At 40.9% G+C, this 25,507-nt stretch overlaps 1 protein-coding gene across 1 annotated transcript in view; it reads right to left on the bottom strand.

The window, feature by feature from the left end:
* Positions 1-25,507, bottom strand: part of grik4 (glutamate receptor, ionotropic, kainate 4) — a 298,309-nt gene that overhangs the window by 20,878 nt on the left and 251,924 nt on the right. The window contains exon 12 of the mRNA XM_068316994.1: positions 10,236-10,343. Coding sequence (XP_068173095.1) covers positions 10,236-10,343 — 108 coding nt within the window. The remainder of the gene's footprint in view (positions 1-10,235; positions 10,344-25,507) is intronic.

Genomic DNA, 25,507 nt, shown 5'->3' with positions numbered 1-25,507 from the left:
CACACTTATGACATTTACTACAATTATTTTTACACTTATTATAATTTTTGTTATAATGTCCACTACCAGTGGCATCAGCATATGAGAATTGACCTGCACCACAGAGAAATGGAAGAAGGTGGCCTAGCCTGATGGATCATGGTCTTTGTGTACATGATTGTTTGTCTGTCTGTGTGTGCTGCCACATTTTTTCCGGATGTTTCTGACTGTATATTCAGCTGAGAAAGCTGGTTGATGATTTTAGTTTGGCCCTCAACTCCAGCAAGTCATGCAAAAATTGTCATTAAACTGCAGAAGCTAGATGCAGTGGTAAATTCATATTTAACTTCAGTATTTTCCGCACTATAAGGGGCACTGGACTATAAGGCGCACCTCAATAAATGTTTTAAAAATAATTTATTTCATATGCAAGGCGCACCAGATTATAAGGCGCACACAATAAAAATAAATAAAATTTATTTCATAAACTGCAGCGGCTGTAGTTGCGCAATCCGTCCACTAGATAGAGCCGCGCTGCTCAGGCAGTCATGATTGCATTCATGACTTCCTGACTACCTTTGAATGGCCCCCATTAGTATGTCAATAAGCCATTCTGAGCCTCATCCAGGAAACCTGATCACTTGATCACTTTGCCATCTTAGAAAGAAGTCAACACGCATATTAAAAAACCTGACATTAAAAACTGGTTAAATTCATTACGAGTTCAGTCACTGCGAACAGAGCGGATCATTTCCTGATCTGAAGTTCGAAGCAGATATTTAAACTCCGACGTTCGTCTTCGTTTATTGATTAAATATTGTTTCGATCGATCGGCAGTCCAGTCGGAGGTGAGGTGCAGCTATTTGCTGCTGTGTGTCCTAAACAATTTTTAAACTAGTTTTTAATGTCAGGCTGCTAATTTACTGGCAAATATGACGCTGTTTTACTCCTAGAACTGACTTTAACGTCGGTGTCTCACCGCACGTCGCTGCAGACAGAATACACAAGCCTGAATGCGCCCCTCGCCGCCCCCCCAGAGCTATCAACTACATTTGTAAATCAATGCAGCACACCCGTTGGCACCTTTTAGCAGTGACTGCTCTTGGAATTTCAGAAAAGGCTGGAAGTTCAGCTTTGAGGGTCTTTCATTCACCTTTATGCCAGTTTCTCCGTGTGTTTCCACAGACTGATAGAATGGACCGTCACTAGATTCCAGCACAATGACATTTTTTAGACCAATTAAGTTTTAAAGTGGGTTATTTCCGACGCAAAATAGTTAGGAAATACTGAGATCAGTCAGTCAGTCAAACTTTTTTAATAGAATTGTTGAAAGTTCCTTATGTTTTGCTACGTAATCACCGGTGCTCCTACAGACTGCTCTACAGTCTGAGAGCAGCTCAGTCAGAGCCGGGACTTCGGTGACGCCCCTTGACTACCGTTGTTAGGGGGCGTGGGCCCGAGTGCCTTGTGAGGGGGCGCCTCTGGTGGCGGAGTGCGGCATGACTGCCGGCCAGACTTCCGGCTTTTTTTCAGCGATCATGTTTTTAACCAATATTAATATGAATATTAATCCACATATAAAACGCACCAGATTATAAGGCGCACTACGGGTTTATGAGAACATTTTAGGCTTTTAGGTGTGCCTTATAGTGTGGAAAATAAGGTATTTATTATTCATCACACTTTGTTCAAACTTTTGTCTTGGGTTATTTTTTGACTTCCGATGTTAAGTAGCAGTACTTGCGCTGACATGAAATGTAATTCAAGTGACATTTTTTTCTTTCACAACATATTTACTGTTGTAGATTAGGAATAAAGTATTTGATTTCTAGAAAAAGAAAGCCACATCTGTGGTTGAAAATAACCCAGAACTGATTTCCCACTAGTGGGGCGGATCCGGGTTTGAGTCCCACTCTGGGTGGAGTTCGTATGTTCTCTGCGTGGATTCTTTCTGGGTTCCCCAGCTTCCTCCCACCTCCAAAAACACGTCAGGTCTCAAATGACGTCCCGCCTGAATTCCACTGGCATAGGCTCGAGCAACCCTACAACCCATGGCAGTGGACTTGTTTTTTAAAGACTTGCATCTCCAACAGACAAGACTGAGCTCGAGTTTAGGTCTCGAGACTCTGTGGAAAACTGAGTGTCATTAGTATTATATTGGCCTTGTCCTTTTGAAATAGAAAATAACTTTTTCTCACCCTCTGAAGTCTCAGCCAGTTAGAGACTTTTTTCATGAAGATAAAGATGTTCACTTGTTTACTACCTCTTTATACATCCACACATTGCAGGTCAATGACCCAACATGACACCTATGCATGCTAATATAAATGCTTATAAATGGATATAGCTTTTCAAGCATCGACTTGCAGTCAAGTCAGACTGTCTCAGATTATTTCACGCTCCTTACAATTTCAGCAGCATTACAGGGGTTGGCTTTCATCAACAATTTATACGCAGCACAAACTGGACTAGGGAACAGGGAAAGAAACACAGGAACACACATTTTCAGCACCCGAGGAGTGTTGACCAGAATTAATGCAATTTTCTGTCCTACTTCAAAGCTTAGGGAGTCTAATTAAAACATAATTCACCTTTCAGATTACAGTTGATATGTACGTGAAGCATTCTATATTAATAATAAATAGCTGCCATAATTGGAAAGTTTGATATACTTTATTAGAATAAGGCTAAAAGCGATGGCCCTTATATCTTGTGTTCCCCCCATTGACGCTGGGTTGATGAAGTACAGTACACAAAAACAAATGGATCCTGTCAAACATGCTAATGTCATGTTCCATTTATTTTTTATCCACTGGATTCCCCATTAGGTTCTACAATGGTAATAAGAATCCCTGGGATACACAAAACATATACAAACTAAAAAGTCACAAAACATCCATCCATCCATTTTCTGTTGCTACTTAATCAGCTTTTGCAGGTCAAGGGTAGCTGGAGCCTACCCAAACTGGCTTAGGGCGTGAGGCGGGGGAAACTCCGGGTGTGACACCAGTGCACCGAGGAGCCACGCAGAGACACAGACAACCACGCATGCACACATTCACTCCTACGGTCAATTTGGGATCTGCCAATTAACCTGAAGCACATGTTTTTGGAGGTGGGAGGAAGCCGGAGAACCCGGAGAGAACCCACGCAGACACGGGGAGAGCATGCGAACTCCGCACAGAGCGGGACTCGAACCCGAGTCCGCTGTGTTGTGAGGCGACAGCGTTAACCACTGCGCCACCGTTTCAGTGATTGAGTTTGGTTTGTTTCCCCTCAGCATTATTTCCTCTTTTTACATTTACTGCAGATCAAACTCATCCAAAGACACACACGTACATGCACACACACACACACACACACACACACACACACACACACACGCACGCACGAACGCACGCACACAAGCAAATCAGTCCCTTCCATTGCAACTTTCTGCAAAGTTGAGAATGAAATCTTATTAAATAATTTGATCAAAAGTAGTAAAAGTCTATGCAGAGGTGTGGAACTGTTTTTTTTCTATGAAAGCAAAATCAGAGAAAAGTCATCTACTTTCTTTTGCACACCACAGCAATAAAGCTACGAGTTTGAAGATATGAAGACAGACAGGCTCTTAAAGCAGCATCTTATTTCCATTCTATCAGGAAGCTGACTATGGACTCTGGAGAAAGAATAAAATTCTCAGATAATCACAAGCAAGTACACCTTCAAACACCCATAGACACAGAAAACCAGGTGTAATGACAGATATTTCTCACGTTCAGCTTCATATATGAAAATGGAATTTCCCTTTTTAAACCTTAGGGTATTTGAAATGTCTTCAAACAACGCCCTCTCTATCCGTGACTGGGACAGATCTTGTGACTATGTGTTAAAATTCATGTACGCAGGCGTTTGTGTAGCCAAGAAAGATTTCTATAAGCCCCTCCTGCCTTCCTTCCTTCCTACCTTCCCCCGTTCGCTCTTTCCTTCCTTCCTTTTTGCTCACAACGCCTGTATTAATTCATTAACTACGAACACATGAACTGTGCCTCAACAGAAAGATGCTAATAAATTCTGTGTTTTTCTTCCTAAAGCTAACATATTGAACTGGGCCGAATGGAGCTGTAAGCTGTAAATGTCAGTTTATTCAGATTACCACCGCTGTATCCGCCGCAGCGGGTCACGCGGAGTCGGAGCCCATCTCAGCAGCATAGGGCGTGAGGCGGGGGACACTCCGGGTATGACGCCGGTGCACCGCGGAGCCACACACAGAGACATACAACCATGCACACACACACTCATTCCTACGCGCAATTTGGAACGGCCAGTCAACCTGAAGCGCATGCTTTTGGAGGTGGGAGGAAGCCGGAGAACCCGGAGAGAACCCACGCAGACACGGGGAGAGCATGCGAACTCCGCACAGAGCGGGACTTGAACCCGAGTCCGCCGTGTTGTGAGGCGGCAGCGCTAACCACTGCGCCACCGTGCCGCCCCGCCAGGTAAATGTGTTAAACAAAAATACTGGATGAAGACAAAAAAAAGGTGGAGAAAGATTCCATAAATTCCTGTGTTCATGTGAGATCATCCAAACACACACAGCCTCCCAGGCCAGTGCTACGTGTAAGGAGAAAGGGGAGTCTTGTGGAGGCTTTTAGCTCCAGCGTGTGCCTCCCACAAGTAAGATAACAGCAATGTGGCAATCGCCCTGTGATGAATGAGCTGTGATAGGCACTGAAAATTGCTCCTAGGTGGCTTCTGACATTTGGTCCAGGGAGTCTACAGATCTAAAGCGAAATCAAACCTCTGTGCTTAGCCAATTCTTTCTTTCACCTCTTTCTGTTTTGAAAACATTTAATTGTATCTCCCAGAAAATGCACACAAATACACAAATATCTCCATCATTCAAATGCACCCCTCTCCCTGTGTGAAATAAACCACTCCATCTAAATCCACATCAGTCTGAATGAGACTGGTGAGCTGTTTCAATGGTGAAATATGGCAACATGCCCTTCTCATTCCCATAACTCCATGGCTGATAAACCAGCCACTCAGAACAATAAACACGAACAATTGCCACTGCTTACAAGCCAATTTGCGCCTCATCACCTGATTCATAAGAGGGAGGAGGAGCTGGCTGAGTGACAGGTTTGTACCTGCGATTACGACTGTGAATTTGTGTGGAGGAATGAAAGAAGTCATGAAAGAAATGCGGTTTACTGGAAACAAGAGACTGATGTTGAGCCGAAATGATTCGATTTTTTTTCCTTTTGTTTTATGGTGGTGCACCAGGACACTGAAGCACTGTCAAAGCTACTTTAATATTGTGAAGCAGTCATTAAGTTCTCACAAGGGCTAGGAATTTAAACACATCTGCTTTACTAATTAAAACTGCAAGGAAATTAATTTAGGACTAATTAATCAATGTTAGGTATTGAATCACTGAAGAATAACTTAACCATGCAATGCTGCAGCATTATTTGTTCATTACCTAGACATTAGTTCAATGTGTTTTTAGTGGTATAATTTTTAAGCAGTCTTTATTAAGTATTTCAAGAGTGACAGTGAATCGCTCATGGCTCATCACTCATTACCTACCTACGTATCAGCAGGATCAGTAGAGTACCTTGAGGTCTGAGCTGCTCAGCATAAAAGTTAAACCAGATCTTGTTCTTTCCCTCATGTGGGCGGATGGATACAACATCAGCTAAGACCGGATCTTGTTCTCTTTTGCGGAGAACATGTAGCGCAGCTATTTTTCTGATACTTGTGGGTTTTTTTCCCAAATTTTTCAAAATAGTTTATGGAACGTATCTAATCAATAATGCACAGGTAAGGTATGAATGTCTATTGGTCTCCATGTCTATGATGGAGACTCAAACCCAGTTCATCTGATAACAAGTGATCTAGACAGTGTCTCAATACAAAACAGTCTCTAAATCCCCATCCATGCACACCTGCCTCTGTTCAACATGGACATTTCTGTTAGCTGTCATGGTGGCTAAGATGTCAAACCACATAATTCAATACATAGCTCAATGGGGCACAGAAAGAAATTTGTAGTTCACCAGGAACAAAGCACAGATGGCACTATGGCGCTGTGGGTAGTACTGTTGCCTCACAGAATGGAGGTTCCAGGTTTGATTCCTTTCTGAAAGGAGATTGTATTTTCTCCTGGTGTCTGTGTGGGTTCTCTCCAGGTTCTCCAGCTTCTTCTCACTTTCAAAAACATGCAGCTACCAAATTGTTGGTGTGAGTGTGAGTGGTTGCTTGTCTTTTGTGTAGCCCTACAATGTGCTTGTGTATATATTGCATTTTTCCCACAGCCGACTGTGATAGGTTCATGCAGACCTGTGACCCGCGAGGTGGATAAGCAGCAGTGGACGAGACAATCACGATCTAGATGAATGGATGGAGCCAAACACCAGTTACTGCTCATCAGAGCAGTCCACCAAGACTAAGAATAAATGGACCAACCTGTGCACCACCTAGAATGAATTAGAAGAAAGTGTCCAAGTCAATGCCACACTTGCATACTAATATTTGGAAATGTACACGAGCAACGTACAGGACATTAACAGCCTCATGGGGAATATGGAAGGCATTCCTAGAGGCACACTTTAAGCCAATTGCCCAAGTTGACCTCACGTACAATTTTCAACCAATGGGATGTCCTGTCACCACTGCTATTTTGCAATGGACTGAACCCCTTCAGTCAGATAATTATGAAGAGTTTCTACAGATATCAATTCTGAAGTAGGGCAACAATTAGCCACCTGCTATACATGTAAGACACCAGGCTGTTGTTCAAAGACGAGTATTCGACTCACTGATCCAAACCACCAGAATCTACAGCAATGGCATAGGGATGACTGGACCAAGTTATTGGGATGGTATCATACAGACAAAAGATAATCAGAAGTGAAAGCCTCATCCTAACACAAGGCAACATAGGAAACATCCAGGACAGCTGGTGAGAACAACGTCTGAGCCAAAAGAAATTTAGGTGCAGACATTCCTGCCTTTGGTAGAAGATGAGAAGATTACAGGTGATGTGTGCTGCATAGAATTTAATGTAACAGCAGTTTTGTGTGGCATCATAATAGTAAGTAGCTATGTTGAGGAGGTACTCTCCTCAAATAGCACATCATTTCCGGAAAGTCCATCGATCCACCTTCATTTCCTCATCCTGAGTGGGGTTGTGCGGCAGAGCCCCAAACTTCTCTTTCCCCGGCCACATCAACCAGCTCTGACTGGGGATCCCAAGGCATTCCCAAACCAGTGTTGAGATATAATCCCTCCACCTGGTCCTGGGTCTACCCCGAGATCTCCTCCCAGCAGGACTTGTCAGGAACACCTCCATAGGGAGGCGCCCTGGAGGCATCCACACCAGATGCCCAAACCACCTCAACTGACTCCTTTCTATAAGAAGTGGCTCTACTTTGAGCTTCTTGGGAATTTTAGTGTTTGTCCCCCTATCTCTAAGGTAGACACTGGCTACCTGCCTGAGAAAACCCATTTCGGTCGCTTGTATCTGTGATGTTGTTCTTTTTTTCTTTCATTCCTGCTGTCAGCATGCCAATTGCATGCTCACTGAAAAACTTGCGACATCTGTGGCATTGTGATAAAACTGAACACTTCAGAGGGGCCTTTTATTGTGGCTAGGCTATGGCACACCTGTGCAATAATCATGCTGTCTAATCAGCTTCTTGAAATGATACCCCTTTGAGGTGGGATGGATTATCTCAGCAAAGGAGAAGCACTCACTATCGCAGATTTAAGCAGATTTGTGAACAATGTCTGACAGAAATGGCTATTTTGGTTATATAGGAAATATTTTAACTCTCACTTCATCTCGCAAAAAAAATGGAAGCAAAAACAACAGTGTTTCATTGAGATTTTTGTTCAGTGTGAGTATATGTGGTACACTCAAAATATATGGTCATATTTGTTTTCATTGTTGGGGATTAATTTTTACATATTATTTTACTGATTTGTCAGCACTTTATTTTCGCCAATTCTAATTGATGAAACATTTCTATATTAACGTCTGTCCTCCCAGATATTAATTTCGTCTTTATTTTAAGACAAAGTAACTCATGTAGCAGGGGAACAGGAGGGCGGAACTTAAGTGCAGGTCGCGTTGCACCCAGGTGACTCTAGGTGACGGACCTCGGCCCCTCTCCTCAGAACATACTGGAGATGCAACAAGGGTGTTTCGTCTCTCTCATTCCTGTGACTGTTTTCCTGTGTTTTCAGGTTAGTACATTGTGACAACCAAAAAAAGAATACCTTCTAAGAGATAATTATTTTTAGCATTATTGACATGCTTTGGTGGCGTTTCTCAACGTATAAAACTAAGTTTGATGTTAGCTAGAAAACTCCGCCTAGCAAGCAAAGCCACTTGGCGGGAGTTTCGGAAAATGGCGCCTACCTGTTAAATATTAGGCAGAGTTCATTTGCATACGTGCACATTGCGTGGCAAGTTTTAGTTGTTTTCCTTCTTTTGACCCTGCACACCTGACAAACATTGTAAATAGAGCGTTTCTGTTGGGATATGATTAAATTAATATTATATGATCTTTGTTTACTACGGTGCATTAAGGAAATTACTTGAACAAGCAGATGCATATATTTTTGAATGGCTATTTTCTGTTTATGAAAAGCACTGTTAGTTTCATGTGCCTTTCAGGAATAAATAGTTACAGTATGAAGGGTGAAACTGCATTTTCGTCAGTTTTAAAGTTGTTAGTTTTACTGTATATTAGTCCATTAACATTCCCTATGCAATGAGTTTACTGTTTTAGATTATATCAGAGCACTACATATCATAGTAGCCATGGTAATAGCATAGATGCCGAAAATATGCTTTTGGGACAAAAGTAATATACCATCTGAATCTCCCTGGTTCATGTTTATTTATTTTTGGCTTATTTTGAGTTTTATGGGGAAAATCTTAAACTGACTGTGATGTGAGATGGAGCGGAATACACTGTGTCCTGGAGTTTAAGCATGGACATACAGTATGAGAGCCAAACAATGGACATTGAGACATGAACTTTATTGTATTAGGGAGAGATTAGGGACATGAATGTTTATCGTAATGTTGTGAATAATTGTGAAATAAAAAGAGAACATACTGGAGATGCAACAAGGGTGGTTCGTCTCTCTCATTCCTGTGACTGTTTTCCTGTGTTTTCAGGGTGCGAGGCGTACAGAACCGCCATTCATTTGTTATTACGTCCCTCAGTATTTGGGACCGGTAACATATACATTTTACACTTGTCAAAAGAAGCAGCTTTTTAATTCAAGTGTGTATTAAAATGTCAATATTTTGGCACACCTTAGTAAATGCTAGATGAAATATATGTATATTGTCTTAAAAAAACGTAACCGCCCAATCATGAGTTGATGCCAAGAGTTTGGCTTCCTTTTACAAAAAAACCTGTTGATTAAAACTATAGAAAAACCCAGGACTGCTCTCTGATGGCTAAAAAATCTTTAGCAATTGACACAAGGCGAACTGTAGTATGATTTTCTAGCATTTCAAATGACATCTTTTAGTACTTCCACTCTCACAGTAAGCAGTGCGTCTTGAAAATCACCTTATAGTCAATCTACGTACATTTCTCTGTAAAAACACCCTGTTCAGGGTGACCGCACTTCATAAGTTCAGAATCCCTTGAGTGATTTTCTTTGGCAGGTTTTACTTCAATAACCTGATGAAACTTTTCACACAGCCAAACCTGCCAGCTTTTTTCAGAAGCACTTGTTTCATTTTAATCTATTAAAAACATTTACTAGTTTTCATTTAATTTAGGAATCAGTCAAACATTTAAGTGCAACTTTCATTGTGGACACAAATTCTACATTTTATAAGATTGTCAACTCATAGATTATTCTCATTAGAATGGTTAGTGATTGAATAGAATGCTCTGAAGCTGTGTCTCTTGTGACAAGCAGTGAAGTAGTGACAGCTCACAGGGTCTATATTTAAGACAGAGTCTGGGACATGGTGAATTATGAACTCCCGCTGATGCATTGTGATATATCCTGATCTGAAGAACTCAAGGCAAAACAGTCATGTAGCATCACTTCCTCTGATCCCAAAAGGACTCAGTTTGGATCTGAAAATACAAAATAGGCTTTTGATATGGTAATCATCTTTTCACTACAGCAAGCCAGCTCCATGCAGATCAGCCAAGGAGTTGAGTTAATAGCATGGTTTGGACTGCTGCTGATGTGTGTGTTGTCAGTGTTCATACAAAGTTTCTTACTAATATTGTTGTGATTATAAGAGTAGTGTTGAAAAGGGTGTCTGTCACATTGATCGATGGAAGTGTTCTCTCCATGGACAGTCCATCTTCTGAATGCCACAGTCCAATCTGCAAGACAGCAAGGATGCATACACAGATCATTGCATGAGCTGGAATGGCAAATAGAAACAAGAACTGCTTGATTATCTCACTTGTGACCTTCACTAAGTACAGATTAAGACAGACAAAACAGTGGACAGATCAGACAAATGTCTGTGAGACATGGCGCTATCAAAATTTAGCAAGACTGCTGGAGAAATCAAAGATGAAATGTGTGGCTCCTTGAGGTGGGGACACGGGGCATGTGCTCAGTCACAAGCAACAGAATGCATTCATTAAATTAATTACTGGCAAATCCTGTGGCACAGAGCCACATCCTTGTTTTCATTACCGCATGGGTATGGAGTCAGACACCCACCGCACATGGTTTCTTTCTTTCTGTGTCCTTTTAATCCATCTAGGCCTTCTCCATCACCTCCTTTATCCTGTTATATTACACAAATGCCATGATCCCCACCAAATAGAATGAAAAATAGCATTTTTGTCAACCTAACTTGGCATCTTCCTACTTTCAGGTACATTGTCTTCTTGTTTTTCAATGAATAAAAAGAACAGATCAGTGTTTGAATTATGTAAGATTATTGACTTGTATTGCTGATTTATTCTGGTTGAAAATACACATTTTTCCATTAAATAATGTTCTTGGTTTGCACATTAAAGTTGATGTTTATTTAGTCAGATTTCATAGGATTATTTGATCAGAACTCTCTCCCTGTTTAAGTGGTGAGAACTACAAGCAAATAATTTTCTGTCCTTAACTTTCATTTTCATCGAGTATCAAGTATTTATCTTTGTTGTCAGGCTGATGCACAAAAACAAAGTGTGAATAATAAAGTGAACATAACAGCTTAATGAGACTACTGATACATTCTGGCAAAAAGTAGAGAAAGGTCAAAATTCGGAATCTAATAAATTTACAAAACAAAATTCCAAGAATTAAAGTAAGTCCAAAAAGCACATGAGGCATAGAAAACAGCACAGGGAATTTAAGGTGCCTAAACAGACTAAATCACAGATCACTAAACAGGTGACAGGAAACAACCGTACTATCACAATGGGGGGAAAACAAATGACGTGATCAAAGGAAATGTACAGGACATGACACAACTCAGACAGACAGACAGACAGACAGACAGACAGACAGACACAGCAACAAGACAAGATAACCTTACGTTAGGTCTCAATCCCCCAAACTTGTTGTTGATGGTTACAAAATTGTTTTGGACATTTATATTCAAATCGTTTAATCTCTCTCCATTATGCAAATACAGCCTGACTGTGGAGACATAATACTGTTTATCATTTTAATCAACTTCCATTAGCAATCTTATATAGTTGGAGTAAATGACAAAATGTGACAGTTAATTCGGTTTTGGTGCTTTACTGCCGCTGATCTGATGTCACCTCAATGTGTTTTCTGAGCAAAAGATAGAAAGCTTTTGTTACCTCCCTCACTAGTTGGAGCTGACCAGTGAGGACCAGTGATTGATGCCTGCTATTAATCAGTGCCCAAATTTAAAAGTTTGTCCACTCTCCTAACTTAGATGATGAAATCCAATGTCAAGGAAAGAGACCCTCTAGAATCAAATATTTCTTCCGGAGTACATGATCAAAAAAAACCTTTCCTTTCTTTTCACCAGGAGGAACACACCCCACTTATACGAATGGGATAGTGCTTCCCAGTGCCCAGAACAAGACGCTCTACTAATGATGGCCTCAGGAAAAAAAAAAAAGGAGGGACAGGATGTGAGTGTACTGTGTCCTTAGAAATATGCTGTTCAGCAATCAGTATGCTCAATCAGTTGAGTATGAGGGAGGTGGCAGTCTGTGGTCTGGCTGGGCTCAGCAGGTGTCATCAAAGGTCTGAGCATGGGGGTGACTGAGTCTGTGATAGAATGAGGTGAGACCGTGACTGAAGACTGTGAGTAAAATGTAGAGGAGAGGGTGTGTGTGTGTGTGTGTGACACGTACGGGCTGTGAACAACAACTGAGATGAACCATTTGCTGTTGGGGAAGGAAGTGACCTGATGAAAGAGGAGTAGAGCTGCGCTGTAAATCCTCTCAACTCACAGGAAGGAAGATGGATAAATCAACTAATGTGAGCTGGGATGCGTGTTTGTGAGGGACACTGGGACACAGTGATTCATCAAGTTGAATGAATGCCTTTGATTATTCTCAGTAATACTGCACAATAAATTACATTTAATATTAAACTGCACTACATAAACAGGAGGATGTTCATTTTATCACACATGAAAAGATGAAACAAATACACAACAAATTGAACTGATAAAATATTCATCTGAGTGAAACATAGTGTCCCTCATTTCAACAGCTTGGAATGAACATCAGTAATCTTATATGTCATTACTGTTAAAGCACATAGCGTACTCATTCTGTACGTTTTACAGTCTCTAAACTGAAACTAACTGGAACCATCATATTAATACTAGCCCAGTAACACAGAACCATTACATAAAACCTCATTAGACAAGCAAAAGCAGCACAAGTCTAGAATCTGGACTCAAGTTTTCTTTTAAACAGAGAGAAATCTACATTCCACAGAGAACCAGAATATTTGTGCATAAGAGTATAAATAGCTGTAGCTTATAAGAGCTGGTGAATCTAAAAAGCAAAAAATTTACACTAGAGTTCTTATTCAAATTTATTTTTCTGGGAAACAGAAAGGTGGGAGGAAGAGTGGGTTTAAATAAGAGACAGGGGAACAGGAGATGAGCCAAAGTGAAAGACAGTGATAGAAATAGGAAAATGCGGGGGAATGTCAATCACTTAGTTAGCAGTTGTGAGCAAACAGAAAGAAAGTCAATGAGAATATGACGAGCATACAGGAAAGACACAACAGGTGAAAGAAGCACTGCAAATATACAGATAGAGATTTTTCTTTTATGAACTTCTTGTGAACACAACAATGTGAGATGCACATATACTGAACAGAGAGGAAGAGAGGAAGAACAATAGACAGACAGAGAGCGAGAGAGAAAGAGTAAGAGAAAAAAAAGGATGAAAGTGGTCAAAAACTCCACCCTCTGCAACCTTGAATTATAGCATGGGCCACCAGAAAGAGCTTAGAGGGGTTGCTCAGTGAAGTATTTCAATTGGTTGATTTTCCTGTCAGAAGAATGTCATATCCACTAGGGTGTGGCGAGACTGCACCCTGACAGATGCATCCATCACATTTTAAGAGAAACAAACGCTACCATTATCAAGCATAATGTCATACAGCCCACTTATGTCGAGGCATTCAGGTGTCACAGTGCTGCAAATGAGCCCAGGTGTGTTTCTCTGTTACTGTGTGCTTTTGGATACACATGACTGAATGTATTGCAGAAGCATAATAAGGCCAAGGACCGTTGAGGATGGGCTTTTATTGCTCTTACATCAACATTACGCTTGATGATAATAGGGCGAAATAGTGTAGGTACTGCTTCTACCCAGGGATAGGCATTACCAGTGGTTGAATCAGCAGTGAATAAAGGACAGTTCTATTTAGAGTGCAAACAGTCTGCATTGGTATCATCACATGCAGTGTTTTACTGTGGTTAGCTGTCATGCATGAATTCTCTGTGGAATAATGACTGGGAAAAATGTGTTAAGTCTGCACAGAAGCTCTCTCTGGTATGAGTCATCATTAACAGATAGGAGACTAATCAGGGTGCCACTGCAGACAGACATCAGGGGACAGTCAGGCACAGGAGTTTGAGAGAATGTAATAAAGAGAGGCTAGGGGATAGCAAACTATTGTGACTGAAGAGCTTACAGGAGAAAAGGTGCCGCAGTCCATAGACTCAAATGACAAATTTCTCATACTGACAGATAGAAAGTGCGCTGCTGTCTGAATGTTCACTGCAGGATAACATTTTGAGCTTGCCCTGTTGCACAAAGGCGTGCCAGAGAATGAGGTTGAATCTGAAGCCACACAGTCTTGTCTTTTTTTATTTTTTACATCTTGACTTGGTTTTAACTTGTACATTTTACAATTTAAACTTTCTCCCATGAAAGCCAGCAAGACAACCATACATAGCAAATAATTATGATGTTCCCATTTTCTCATGTAAAATTGAAAACAGCCTTTAATAGCCCATGGATGCAATTACCAACAGTCACTTCTCTGTCTAGTACAATAGGAGTGACTGTGACGCACAAAGTGCATCAACAAAAAATATTGATTCTTAAATGGTGGGACGCAAACATCTAAAATTAGACATCCGCTACACTAGCTGGCAGTGGTGCTTTCATCCATTAAAGGTAATTACCAGAGCTTGTGCAGGAAGTATATATGCCTCTGCTATGGTGTAAGTTTTTTTCACTGAGCACACACACACACACACACACACACACACACACACACACACACACACACACACACACACACACACGCTCACCAAACACCATGCATGGCAAAGGTTAGAGAGCTTAAAGTGTTTTCTTCATTTTGGCAGGGGCTTAACTGAAAACAATTGAGAAGCACTGCTATGAATGATCATTGTAGCAACATACAGTTATCTGACATGATGATAGCAGCAGGAAATGACTGAGTGCAGAAATACAGTAGTCCCTCGCCCGTTCGCGCATCAACACGCGCGACTTCACCTCATCGCAGATGCAGATGGTAGGCAGTCACGTGATACCGTAGGCTCATTCTATTGGCTGACGGCATCCGGAAGTGAGTGAGTCTACTTATCCCAGGCAGATTTCACAGGCACCTCAAGGGCGGCCTACATGTAGAGAAATTTCACAACATTGTACTATGTCTAATTGTGCTTTGTACAATCATATGTGACGATAAAACTTCTTCTCAAATTTTTACAAGCAAAGTGTATCAAATGCATATGGTGCATGTTGAAGTCTCCAAAGTAAAAATATATTTTATTGTGTTAAATACTTCTACGCAGAACTCAGACAGGTTGGGTGTAGGTCAGTTGGAAGAATTGATAATTTCTTCACTGCAGAAATAAATGTTGTTACATCCCGCGAAGCGGTGATGTATTGTAATTGTCAGTGTTTGTGTGATCGTCTGTCCGTCCATCCGTCCACCAAATATCTTCACAACCGTTGTGGATAGAAAGATGAAAGAAACAGCACATTACCCGGGCGGCAGGGGGATGAAAATGAGGTGATGACCCTGACCTTGAGAAAACTAGGTCAAGGTCAAATTTCAACTTTTGTAGTCATCGCGGATATTTGGAAGGCAGTCAGGTGATACTGTCCGTGACTTCTATTGGCTGACGGCATCTGGAAGTACGCTACGTTCTGTGAGTCTCAGACTTCCGTGAGACACAAAAGTGCTTCAAACAGTCTATCAGAGTGTGGGAAAAGGCAACGCAGATAGAAGGTGGTTTAATAACAGTATGGGGAGGGTTCCCAAACGTTTAAAAATGTGCAGGTCAGGGTCAAATGTTGAATTCAGGGGTGTCGCGAGATGTTGCAGTCTCTGACTGCCTTGTTTTATCTTTAATGTGCTTTTAACTTTTATTTCCATAATATTTTGTCACTCTTCCTCTGAAGAAATGCATACTGTGCAGCATGTATACACTAAATAACAGAACAATAGTAACAATGAATGTAATATCAAAGGTATTATAAATCTTTAAACTTTCTGTACCCAACACGGAAAACACATAAAGCAGCTCAGGTTGTTCTGGGGCTATATCATATCAAGAGTCTTAGCAGGGTAGCAAGACTTGGTGCACTGAGCTGACTGATGAAAACTGTGACACAGAAGCAGGCAGATGCACTCGGGCTCACACAAATTTGCATGTACATGCATATTACACACAGATACACATACACAATCTCACCCAGCCTTGAAATCCGATAAGACTGGGGATCTTGCAAAACAGCTCATCCATTTTGCTTTTGATCTATTCCCCATCTCCAGACTGCAAAGAGCAAACTGAGAAAAACAAAAGAGGAAAGGGGACTGTTGTATGTCTCAGAGAGACCAAACAAAGTAGAGAACTAGAGACCCACAGAGGATGCGGGTGTGTTTGTACTGCTGATGTGAGTTTATGATTCAACTAATTCAATATGGCTCTGAAGAAGTCAAAGATATCTTTGAGTTGTTGTAAGATTCAACATGATTATTTTAATTCCTTATTTGAGATTGTACAATAAAGAGTGCACATAAAATCTTTTTTCTGGTTCTCAAAGGAACACCTGAAAGTGTTGCTTGGTGATCACTTTTGCATCAAGAAGACTTGTTTTAGGTCACTGTCATCACTTACATTGAAAATATAAAAAGAATGGTGCACAACTTTCCTGGAATAATTTTGTTTACCAGACTAAATCAAGCAATTCTATTGCACATAAATTCAGGGTTCATGAGGCATAATTTTTTTCCAATACCTACAAAAGGCAGTTTTGTGTTCTGTTACTGTCCTCAAACTGACAATACTGAATAGTTCCTTTGTGGACAACCAGATTGGATGTTGTCTTATTATTTTGACATTTACTGGCATTTTATCAGGTTTTTAGGACAATTTTGTATCAAAGACTAATAAAATGTACTGTACTAGGTTAAGCGGTTCTTGGCCAGCTTAATCAATCAATCTAACCCTAACCCACACAAGCATTCACCCATTCTCTCAACATTCATGCAGTGGGTGGCATTTTTATAGTCCAAGGCACTGCCTATTCATTAACAGCAGTATCCATTCACGTAACAGCGGAACAACCACTGAAAGCACTTCAATATTCAGCATCTTTCTGAAGTACATTTCAACATTGAATCATCACCCATCAACCTTTGATAACTGCTCTACAACCAAGTTAGAGCTGGGTCTGAAGGTCTTAGGTCTAAGGATCAAAAACCATACAGAGTGGGTTCCTACCTCTTCAGAGCACACACCACATCCATGGCAGTGACATGCTTTCTTCTGTCATGTCTGTCATACATAACAGCATCACAGATGAGATTCTGCAGGAGAACACACCTGGTCTCATAAAGCAGACCACAGCAATGCGTCACTCCACCATGGGGAGCCTGGTGATGAATAGTGTGCGATATGAGTCTCTGGACATGATCACAAATATCACTATGGTGACTACTGCACCTCCTTTATTGAGTCCATTTCCTGCCTTTACCTTTACTGCTCACCACAAAATACATAATTAAATTTATTGATGGCATAGTACCATGTGCATAATAGCAGTTTTCATTCTCTAGAATGAAATGTGTTCAGATTTTACAGCTGGAGGAAATCAGACAATGTCTCAGTCTCTATAATAAGGTTCCGTTCACACTTGGTAAGTTTGGTTTGTTACAGCTGTGGTTTTAGTTTTTCTGTCAGTGTCCTTTTTTTCTGTGATGTGTGTTTGTTGTATGCAAATAGGTGTGTGTCAAGACTGAGAGGCGATTGGTGGAACGAACTCTCATTCATGCTGGTGATGGACTGCTTCTTGGAGAAGTTGTATATACAGTATGTGCTGGATATACAGTGCCAACGTGGTGTGTAGGTGCCAATAGGCAGCGGGCAGTGGTTTGCATTCCTCATCTTCTTCCTCACCCAACTGTCTACAATGTGCAGATTGAATTAGTCCGTAGAGTTAGAGTTAGTTTTTTCTGTTCAAGGGTTGTTTTGGTCAACTTGTTTTCTGCTGATGACTTAGTTTGGGAGGGAAGAGTATTCGTGATTTGGTTTTCTTTATTTTATGAGGTTAGTTAATGGATTCCCAGATAGGATTGTTTTGTTTATAATTTTGGACTTTGTCCACTCTGAAGCAATTTCCTTTGTATGTATTTGTAACTGAAAATAAAGTCACAGTGCTTATGAAACTTTTTTTGTCTATAGCTTCTTGGGGAAGATAGACACCATAGACAGGATAAAGCAGGTTTGAATAAGAACTGAGGTATATTTGCTCCATTAAATGCTGTTAACACTGCCATCTAAACCACAATCTCTCTTTAAGTGGATGAAGTCTTCTCAAAATAACAGCTTCACTGTGTGCGAATTAAAGTGATACCCACTTGTATCTGTGCTCGGGGTTGCAAAGCATATTCTAGGTATTTAGTGTTCTCTGAGAGGCAAAGAAATGGACATTAAACAAACAAACAAAAAAAAACAACTACAGAAAAGAAAAGAAATCTTTACTTGATTCTACCATCTCTATTCCTCAGCTCTTTCTCTGATGACCTTGTGGCAAGGACACCTTGGGAATGAACTTTTATTGTACTTGTTTGAGAAATAGGCCATCTTACAAGTCATCACGAGTGCACAGAAATAATGTATGTGCTGAATGTGAATGGGATTGTGGGACAAAATGATACAAAAACAATACTGAGGGTTAAAGAAGGTGTTCCACAATGAAAAATGCTGTATACATTCATCAGATGAGGAAATGGTCCTCACTGCAGTTGCTGCTAGAGAATACACACACACAAAAAAGACAAGACTAAGTTTTCCCGTATAACCCATGGTCACACACGTTTTTCAATGTTCAGTTTGGCCTACCTCAGTTATATGTGGGCATTATCTCTATTCTATGTATACCTTTGCTGTTTTTTATCCTGCTAATATTTGATGTTATCTCTGCCAGTTTTTGAACTTGTATGTGTGTAAGATTAAGTGATTTCCTAAATTTGTCATTTCTAAAAAATAAAAAAAAATTAATGAATGAAAGAATGAATAAATAAATACATAAATAAATCGTAGGTCAATAAATAAATCCACCGATCCACCCATCCATCCATCTATCCATCCATCCATCCATCCATCCATCCATCCATTCCTGTGTAAGGACTCTTCACAAAGCCAAACTATCTCCTGAACTTGATTTGTGGTGTTCAGTTTCAAACCTAATCACAGCACTGTACTTAGATAATTCAATTTTAATTTTAGTGGAAAGGCAAATATAACTTAGCTAATAATACAAACAGTGACAGTTTTTTTTTGTAAGCCAAACTATCAAGGGTTGTTTGGGCAGCTTACACTTTCCCCAAAGAAGAGAATCTCCAGTACTGATGTGTGGAAAAAAAACTAACCCCCCCCCCCCAAAAAAAACAAAAATGGTTTCTGGATGGAAATACAATTTTGGATGAGAAATGAAGATTTAGTCTTGTTTCTCTGATGTGGTTTTTTTTTCTCACGTGGCTTCTACACCAAAGCTGTTGTGAAGCTATTAAAAAATTATAATATAATTAGAGAATCTCTTCTCTCTAAATTGGTCAAGATGATTTGCAGCACACCAACCCCCTGCTGTGATGAACACATCGGTATACGAACGCTGCTTTTCACTGCACACACGCACATGCGCACGCACGCACGCACACACACACACACACACACACACACACACACACACACACACACACACACACACACAGCATATAAAGAACCCTCTTCTAAACAAAGCATTCCTCTGTGAAGTAACAGATAGCAGGTTGTGTGCTACACCCAAAATGGCAGTTACTGTTTATTTTACAGTCTCCTCCAATTAACAAGATTCCGACTGTCAACAAACTCCTCTCAGATAACCAGGGCTGGTCCACTAGGGCCAGGGGGCTGCACAGAGACGGGACGGCTATGGCAGTTTGGTGTGTGTGTGTTGCACCACAGCTGGCTGTCAGCCTGCAGTGTGTGTGTTTTAGAAAAACTCAGGCTTTTCCTAAACATGCATCGATGGTGGGGGGCTTGATGTAAGGTTGATGTTGGGAATAGCTGAGAAGCAGGAAGTGGGGGGTGAGGGCCAACTCCATCAGTATCACTGGTAAGCTCTGAATCACACACACAGGGTATGAGCACTGAACTCTTACATGCAGACAAATACACAAAGGCAGAAGTATATTCTTAACTAATGGTAGATTAGAAATGTTGCACAGATACTACAATCTAGTAACTCAATAAAGTCGCATCAGCTCAAATACTTTTGAACCAACATAACAGAAAATAGGCATGAATCAGGAGACTCCTCCAAAAGTAGAGCAGTGTGTGCCTTCAGAAGAACAGGTTGAATTAGATTTTAATTTAATACTGTGTTAGAAAGCACCACCATCACTCTTGCCATCTGGAAAACAGCAAGAAACAAATTAAATACAGTTGAGTAGATACAAAACCCAACATAGTTACATAGTTAGGCTCTTTCATCAAGCTCCTCACACTGGTTTGTGAAAAGAAGTAGCAACAGGACACTGAGCATCATTTACATTATCATCCTTTAACATAATGCTATTAGTGACTGAAATAAAAGTCTGCAGTGAAGGTCTGTGTATATCCCTGAACTTCCCTCAACTGCATGCCTGGTTTCTGCTGCTTGTGTTTCCTCTTGGCTGCCTTGCCTGTCCTGAGTCACAGCTTTGTGAAGATTCTTAGTCATCCAGGACATGACAGAACTCTGTTTTGAATAAGGTCAATCGGATTTGTAGGAAAAGCCTTTTTGTACAAATGACTTATTCAGAGGCTGGTGTGGAGTTGCAGATATTTAACCTAGTGTGAGTGCGACAAAACCATTACTTGAACGACTGCCAGGTGTCTCCAACCTTCCTGAGGTGGTACCGTACAGACCATAGGTGAAACCTATTTGACTGTTTCAATGACAACATCTTCTCCCACTATGATAAATATCTGGAACTCCCCACCAGCTGTTCTGAACGGAAGAAATCTCTTGGATTCGAGGCAAAAAATTGTAGTTTTCCTACAAGTCCAGTTGACTTAGTTCCATACAAAGTCACAGGTTGATTTCGACCCATAATGTTGTGTATCTCTCAATGACTCTCCTGTGTTTCAGTGCTCAACACTGGGAATACTACGTCATTGGTTATTTCAAATTCATCGTCCATGTCTGCTGAACAACATCACAATAAGAGTGGGCAGTACAGGTGGCCCTGAGCCATAACACCACACTCAACGGTGGAGTGGACTCTAGCTTCTTCTACAGCCTGCAAAAAGCATGAACAAAAAAAAAGTGGTCCGCTCTCTGACACAGGGAAGGAACTCACCGAGCCTGGCCAGATAAGCCTAAGATTTCTACTCATCCTTCTACACTAGTGAGTACGGGGAGAATGGTTCACTGTTTGAGAGGTTCTGTGGCGCACTACCTCACGTTTCTGTGGAGACAAATATGCAGCTGGGCCAACCACTGCAGATGGAGGTGATCCATGCTGCTCTGCAGAACATGCTGGGATTGGGCCTCCTGGGATCAATGGCCTAACTGTTGAGTTATATAAAGTTTCCTGGAACATTTTACCACCTGATATTTTAAAGGAAGTCTGTCCTGAGGCTCTTTACAGCTGTCCTGCTTCAGGGACATTGTTGACCTCTGCTGAAAGGGCAACCTGCAGGACATAAAAATGTTCGTCCCACCTTTGCATGGATTACAAAATTTGTCCAAGGCTTAAGTTTACAAGCTGATGGAAGCTATGGAGCAGGTCATCCCCTGGGATCAGACCTACTGTGTGCCTGGCAAGCAATGTCTACCTAATTTGAGTTATGTTGGAGTTCTCCAGCTCATTAATTACACTGGTCTCATTTTGTTAGGCCACAAAAAGGCCTATAACTTTGTTAAGCGCAGCTTATTCTGAAGCACCACGGAGAAGTTTGTTATACAGTGACATTGAAAGTATGCTGAAGTTCACCAGCAGTTTATTTACACCCTTTGGGATACATTGAATGATTCGGCAGGGGTGCACTTTATCTGGGATGATCTATGCATTCCCCTTGGTACCCCGACCCTGTAAAATTTCCCCAAGTATGATTTTTCCTGGTTTTTTCAAGAGAACATTGTTTTATCCGTTAATGCTGACAAGGTTACTGTTCTTTAAAAAAAACCAGACGGATATCTTAGCGATTTTAACGTAATTATTTTGCACTGTCTGCAACAGAGAGGAACTGGAACAAAAGTGAAGCCCTTGTTGCAGTCGCCCAGTTCTTCCTGAGAACCTGCCTTGGAGAACTGATAGTCTAAAGTAAATTGGTGTTTTCCTTGACAATGAGACAAGGAGGAGTAACTGGGAAGATGTCACTGAAAAAGAGAGGAAAACAAGGGATAGCTTACAATGAGTGCCGCAGGGAGGTGTTTGTACTTAAGGCAGCTACTTAGCACTCAGTCAAAGGGAGATCTGTTTGGTATGCTATGAATACAATTATTTTTTATTTTATTTATTTATTTTATATACTGTTATAATCCCCAAAGAGAAATTAAGAATGCACTCTCTAGTATGTTAGTTAGTCAGTCACACGCATGCATATTAGTGTGTACAGACCCCTGTAATAAACACAACCACACACAAGGGGGCTTGTAAGCATGCAATGAGAGGTATGGTGGCGGTCAGCCCCTTTGTGGAGCGCCCAAATGAGCAGCTTGTGAGGGGGACGGCGCCTTGCTCAAGGGCGCCTCGCTCAAGGGCGCCTCGCTCAAGGGCGCCTCGCTCAAGGGCGCCTCGGTAGTGCTCCAGAGGTGAGCTGACACCTCCCGCTGTCAGTTCACACTCCGAGTGCTTTTGGGCGGGAACGGGAATCGAACCGGAGATCTTAGAACATTGGACGACCCACTCTACCGCCCGCCATACCACTGATCACTGCCACCCCAATTACTTTGTGATGTTCCACAAAAACGGATATAGCTATATAGCCTGGAAGGATAGTTTTAAAACTTGCAATAAGGCCTTTTTTTAGAAGCAAAAACATCTACTACTCATCGTTTATAGAGGATAATAAAGACAACCCTTGGTTTCTCTTCAGCAATGTAGGCAGGCTGACCAGGAAACATAACTGTATTGAGCCCACTATTTCTTTTAATCTGTGCAGGGAAGACTTTCTTAAGTTCTTTCTAAAGTAACAATCCTTACGGATGAGATCCATCACACTCTGCCGTCGATTAGTCCAATAGCAGAGGAATTGGATAAAACTAGGAGTTATCAGGAATGCTTTCAGCAAATGGAACTCTGATTTAAATTACCTAAACTCCTCTGCTAAACAAACTACCAGTCTGCTGGACAAAATTCCAACTACACTTCTCAAGGAGGCATTTCAGTTAATAAAGTATATCCTATACTAGCAACTACTAAAGAGGAGGGGGGACAAGGCCTGATCCATTTATGCAGCGGAACTGCCACCTTCAAACTATAGTTATTCCAAAGGTTTTGACAGACGTGAGTAACTTTGGACTGATTGCTGCACTGTTCCTGATCACAAGTTTCTAAAGATAAATGGTTTTCATTGTTTTATCAAGGTGTTTTTATGTGCTGGGTTATTTTGAATGCAGTACAGGAAAGAGCTCTAACCATCTGATCTGGTTGTTAAAGGAACCACTTGTTCATCGAGCCAGGCGGTCTACAGTGAGGCCATGCCTGGGCTGTCAACAGCGCTGTGCTGAGCTATGATGTTGACTCTCCAACACATAGTAGATACCGCTGGGCTAGTGCTGGTGGTGCCCAGGTGGGCTCTCTACTGGACATCCAGTCCACCAAGAGTAGAACAAAGAGGAGTTGGCCCAACCTTAGAGGCTAAGGCTCTCTGGGTGGGAAATAAACTTTCTCATGGACTACAGCTGGGGGAGAGAACCAGACCATAGAGATCCACTCCTGAAGGTTTCCATAAGTCCTCATTTGGAAAGCTGGAGAGACCTCTCCTCAAACACTGTAAAAACCAACCCCACAAGCAGCCAATAAGAAAGCCCTCTGCAGACATTGTTTAAAGCTGATAAAAAAGAAAGAGCTGTGTGACAGAACAAACAATATATTGCTAGTGCAAGAATGCAAGCTACCAATGAGCTCAGCATACATGATTTAATACAAACCTCACCTAAAAAATAGAACAAACAGCCACCAGTGGATAATTTGACATTGTTCCGTGACTACCAATGCTTTAAGCTCTTTTCTTAACTCTGTTAACCAGATGTAGAAGAAATAAGTAATTATTTATACACCGACCTGTGCTGCATTCACGAGACATCACAAATATAGAAAATATATGTTTAAATTCAAATTGATTTGGACACATTTAGTTGGACTTTAGCTAGAAAACTGTAATATCATTCACATTGCACTGGGTTTGTTTGCATTTTTAATTTAGTAGAGAAGCTACCAGTATTAAAGTTCATGCAAATAGGCCTGTATGAAAATTGATTACTGAATCACTACTTTAGTCCAGCTTTATATATATATGAATATGATTGGCTATTAATAAGTTATTATGTGAGGAGATGTTTTTCAATAGTTGGATATTCACAGAGTAAATGCAGCACAGGCATACACTAATTGGTCTCTTAAGGAGCAAAGTCAGATGTATTTGGTTGATTTGAATGATATTAGTATCATACTTGATAAAGCTGGTTATATAAGCTTTTACAAATCATTATAGTCCTATATGATTTTCATCAACCCTACTCACTACTACAGATGTAGAGGTTATATACCCTGGAACGGTCTCCTGGTCACGGTCAGGTGGGGCAGACACCCTCAGACTCAAAACCTTCCTCTTTGATAAAGCCTATTAGTAGGAACAACAATCTTTTAGATAAGCTGCTATAGGCTTAAACTGCTGAGGGTATTTCTCTCTCTCCCATTAAAGGGAGATAACATCAATTACTTTAGGAACTTCTGTTTATTTATTTATTTCCTTTTCTTGCTCATACAACATTGAACCTTCACATGATTGCAAGACACTACTATTTGACAGGTGGGGAAAAAGTATAGAAGACAACAATCTAGTAGTCAGTGGGGGCAGCCTGAAAGTCCCATCCCCACTTCGGCGGCTGGATCTAAACTCCAGACAGCGACTGTCTGGCCTATCTGCCACTCTTTTTCTCTTTTTCTTGCCCTGTCCCTTACTGCATTGTATTTCTTTTCCACCCAGATGGTTGCCCTCCAGAGTCTGGGTCTTGCCCAGTGTTTTTCCTCAATGAGTTTTTCCCCACCTCTGTCACTTAAAGTTGCTCTTCCTCTTGTTTTGTTGGGTTTTTCTGTCTGTAAAAGCGCTTTGAAATTTCTACTGATGTAATTAAGTATTTTACAAATAAAAGTTGTTTGATTGATTAATTGATTGATATCAGGTTACTTTGACTCCAGTTAAAGCTTAAATTTGCATTTTTGCATTTGCAGACAGAGCGTTAGGTAGATCGGCAGGTAAGTAGACACCTAAACAGGTAAACTGATAGATAAAGTTGAGAGAAGTTGGGACAGACAAATAAGCTGTAATATGTGAAAATATCTGCCTGCC

The sequence above is a fragment of the Antennarius striatus genome, chromosome 6 (assembly GCF_040054535.1).
Source record: "Antennarius striatus isolate MH-2024 chromosome 6, ASM4005453v1, whole genome shotgun sequence".
In the NCBI taxonomy this organism is placed as follows: domain Eukaryota; kingdom Metazoa; phylum Chordata; class Actinopteri; order Lophiiformes; family Antennariidae; genus Antennarius; species Antennarius striatus.
Note: the sequence above shows the minus strand (reverse complement) of the source record. Positions and strands in the feature narration are given on the sequence as shown.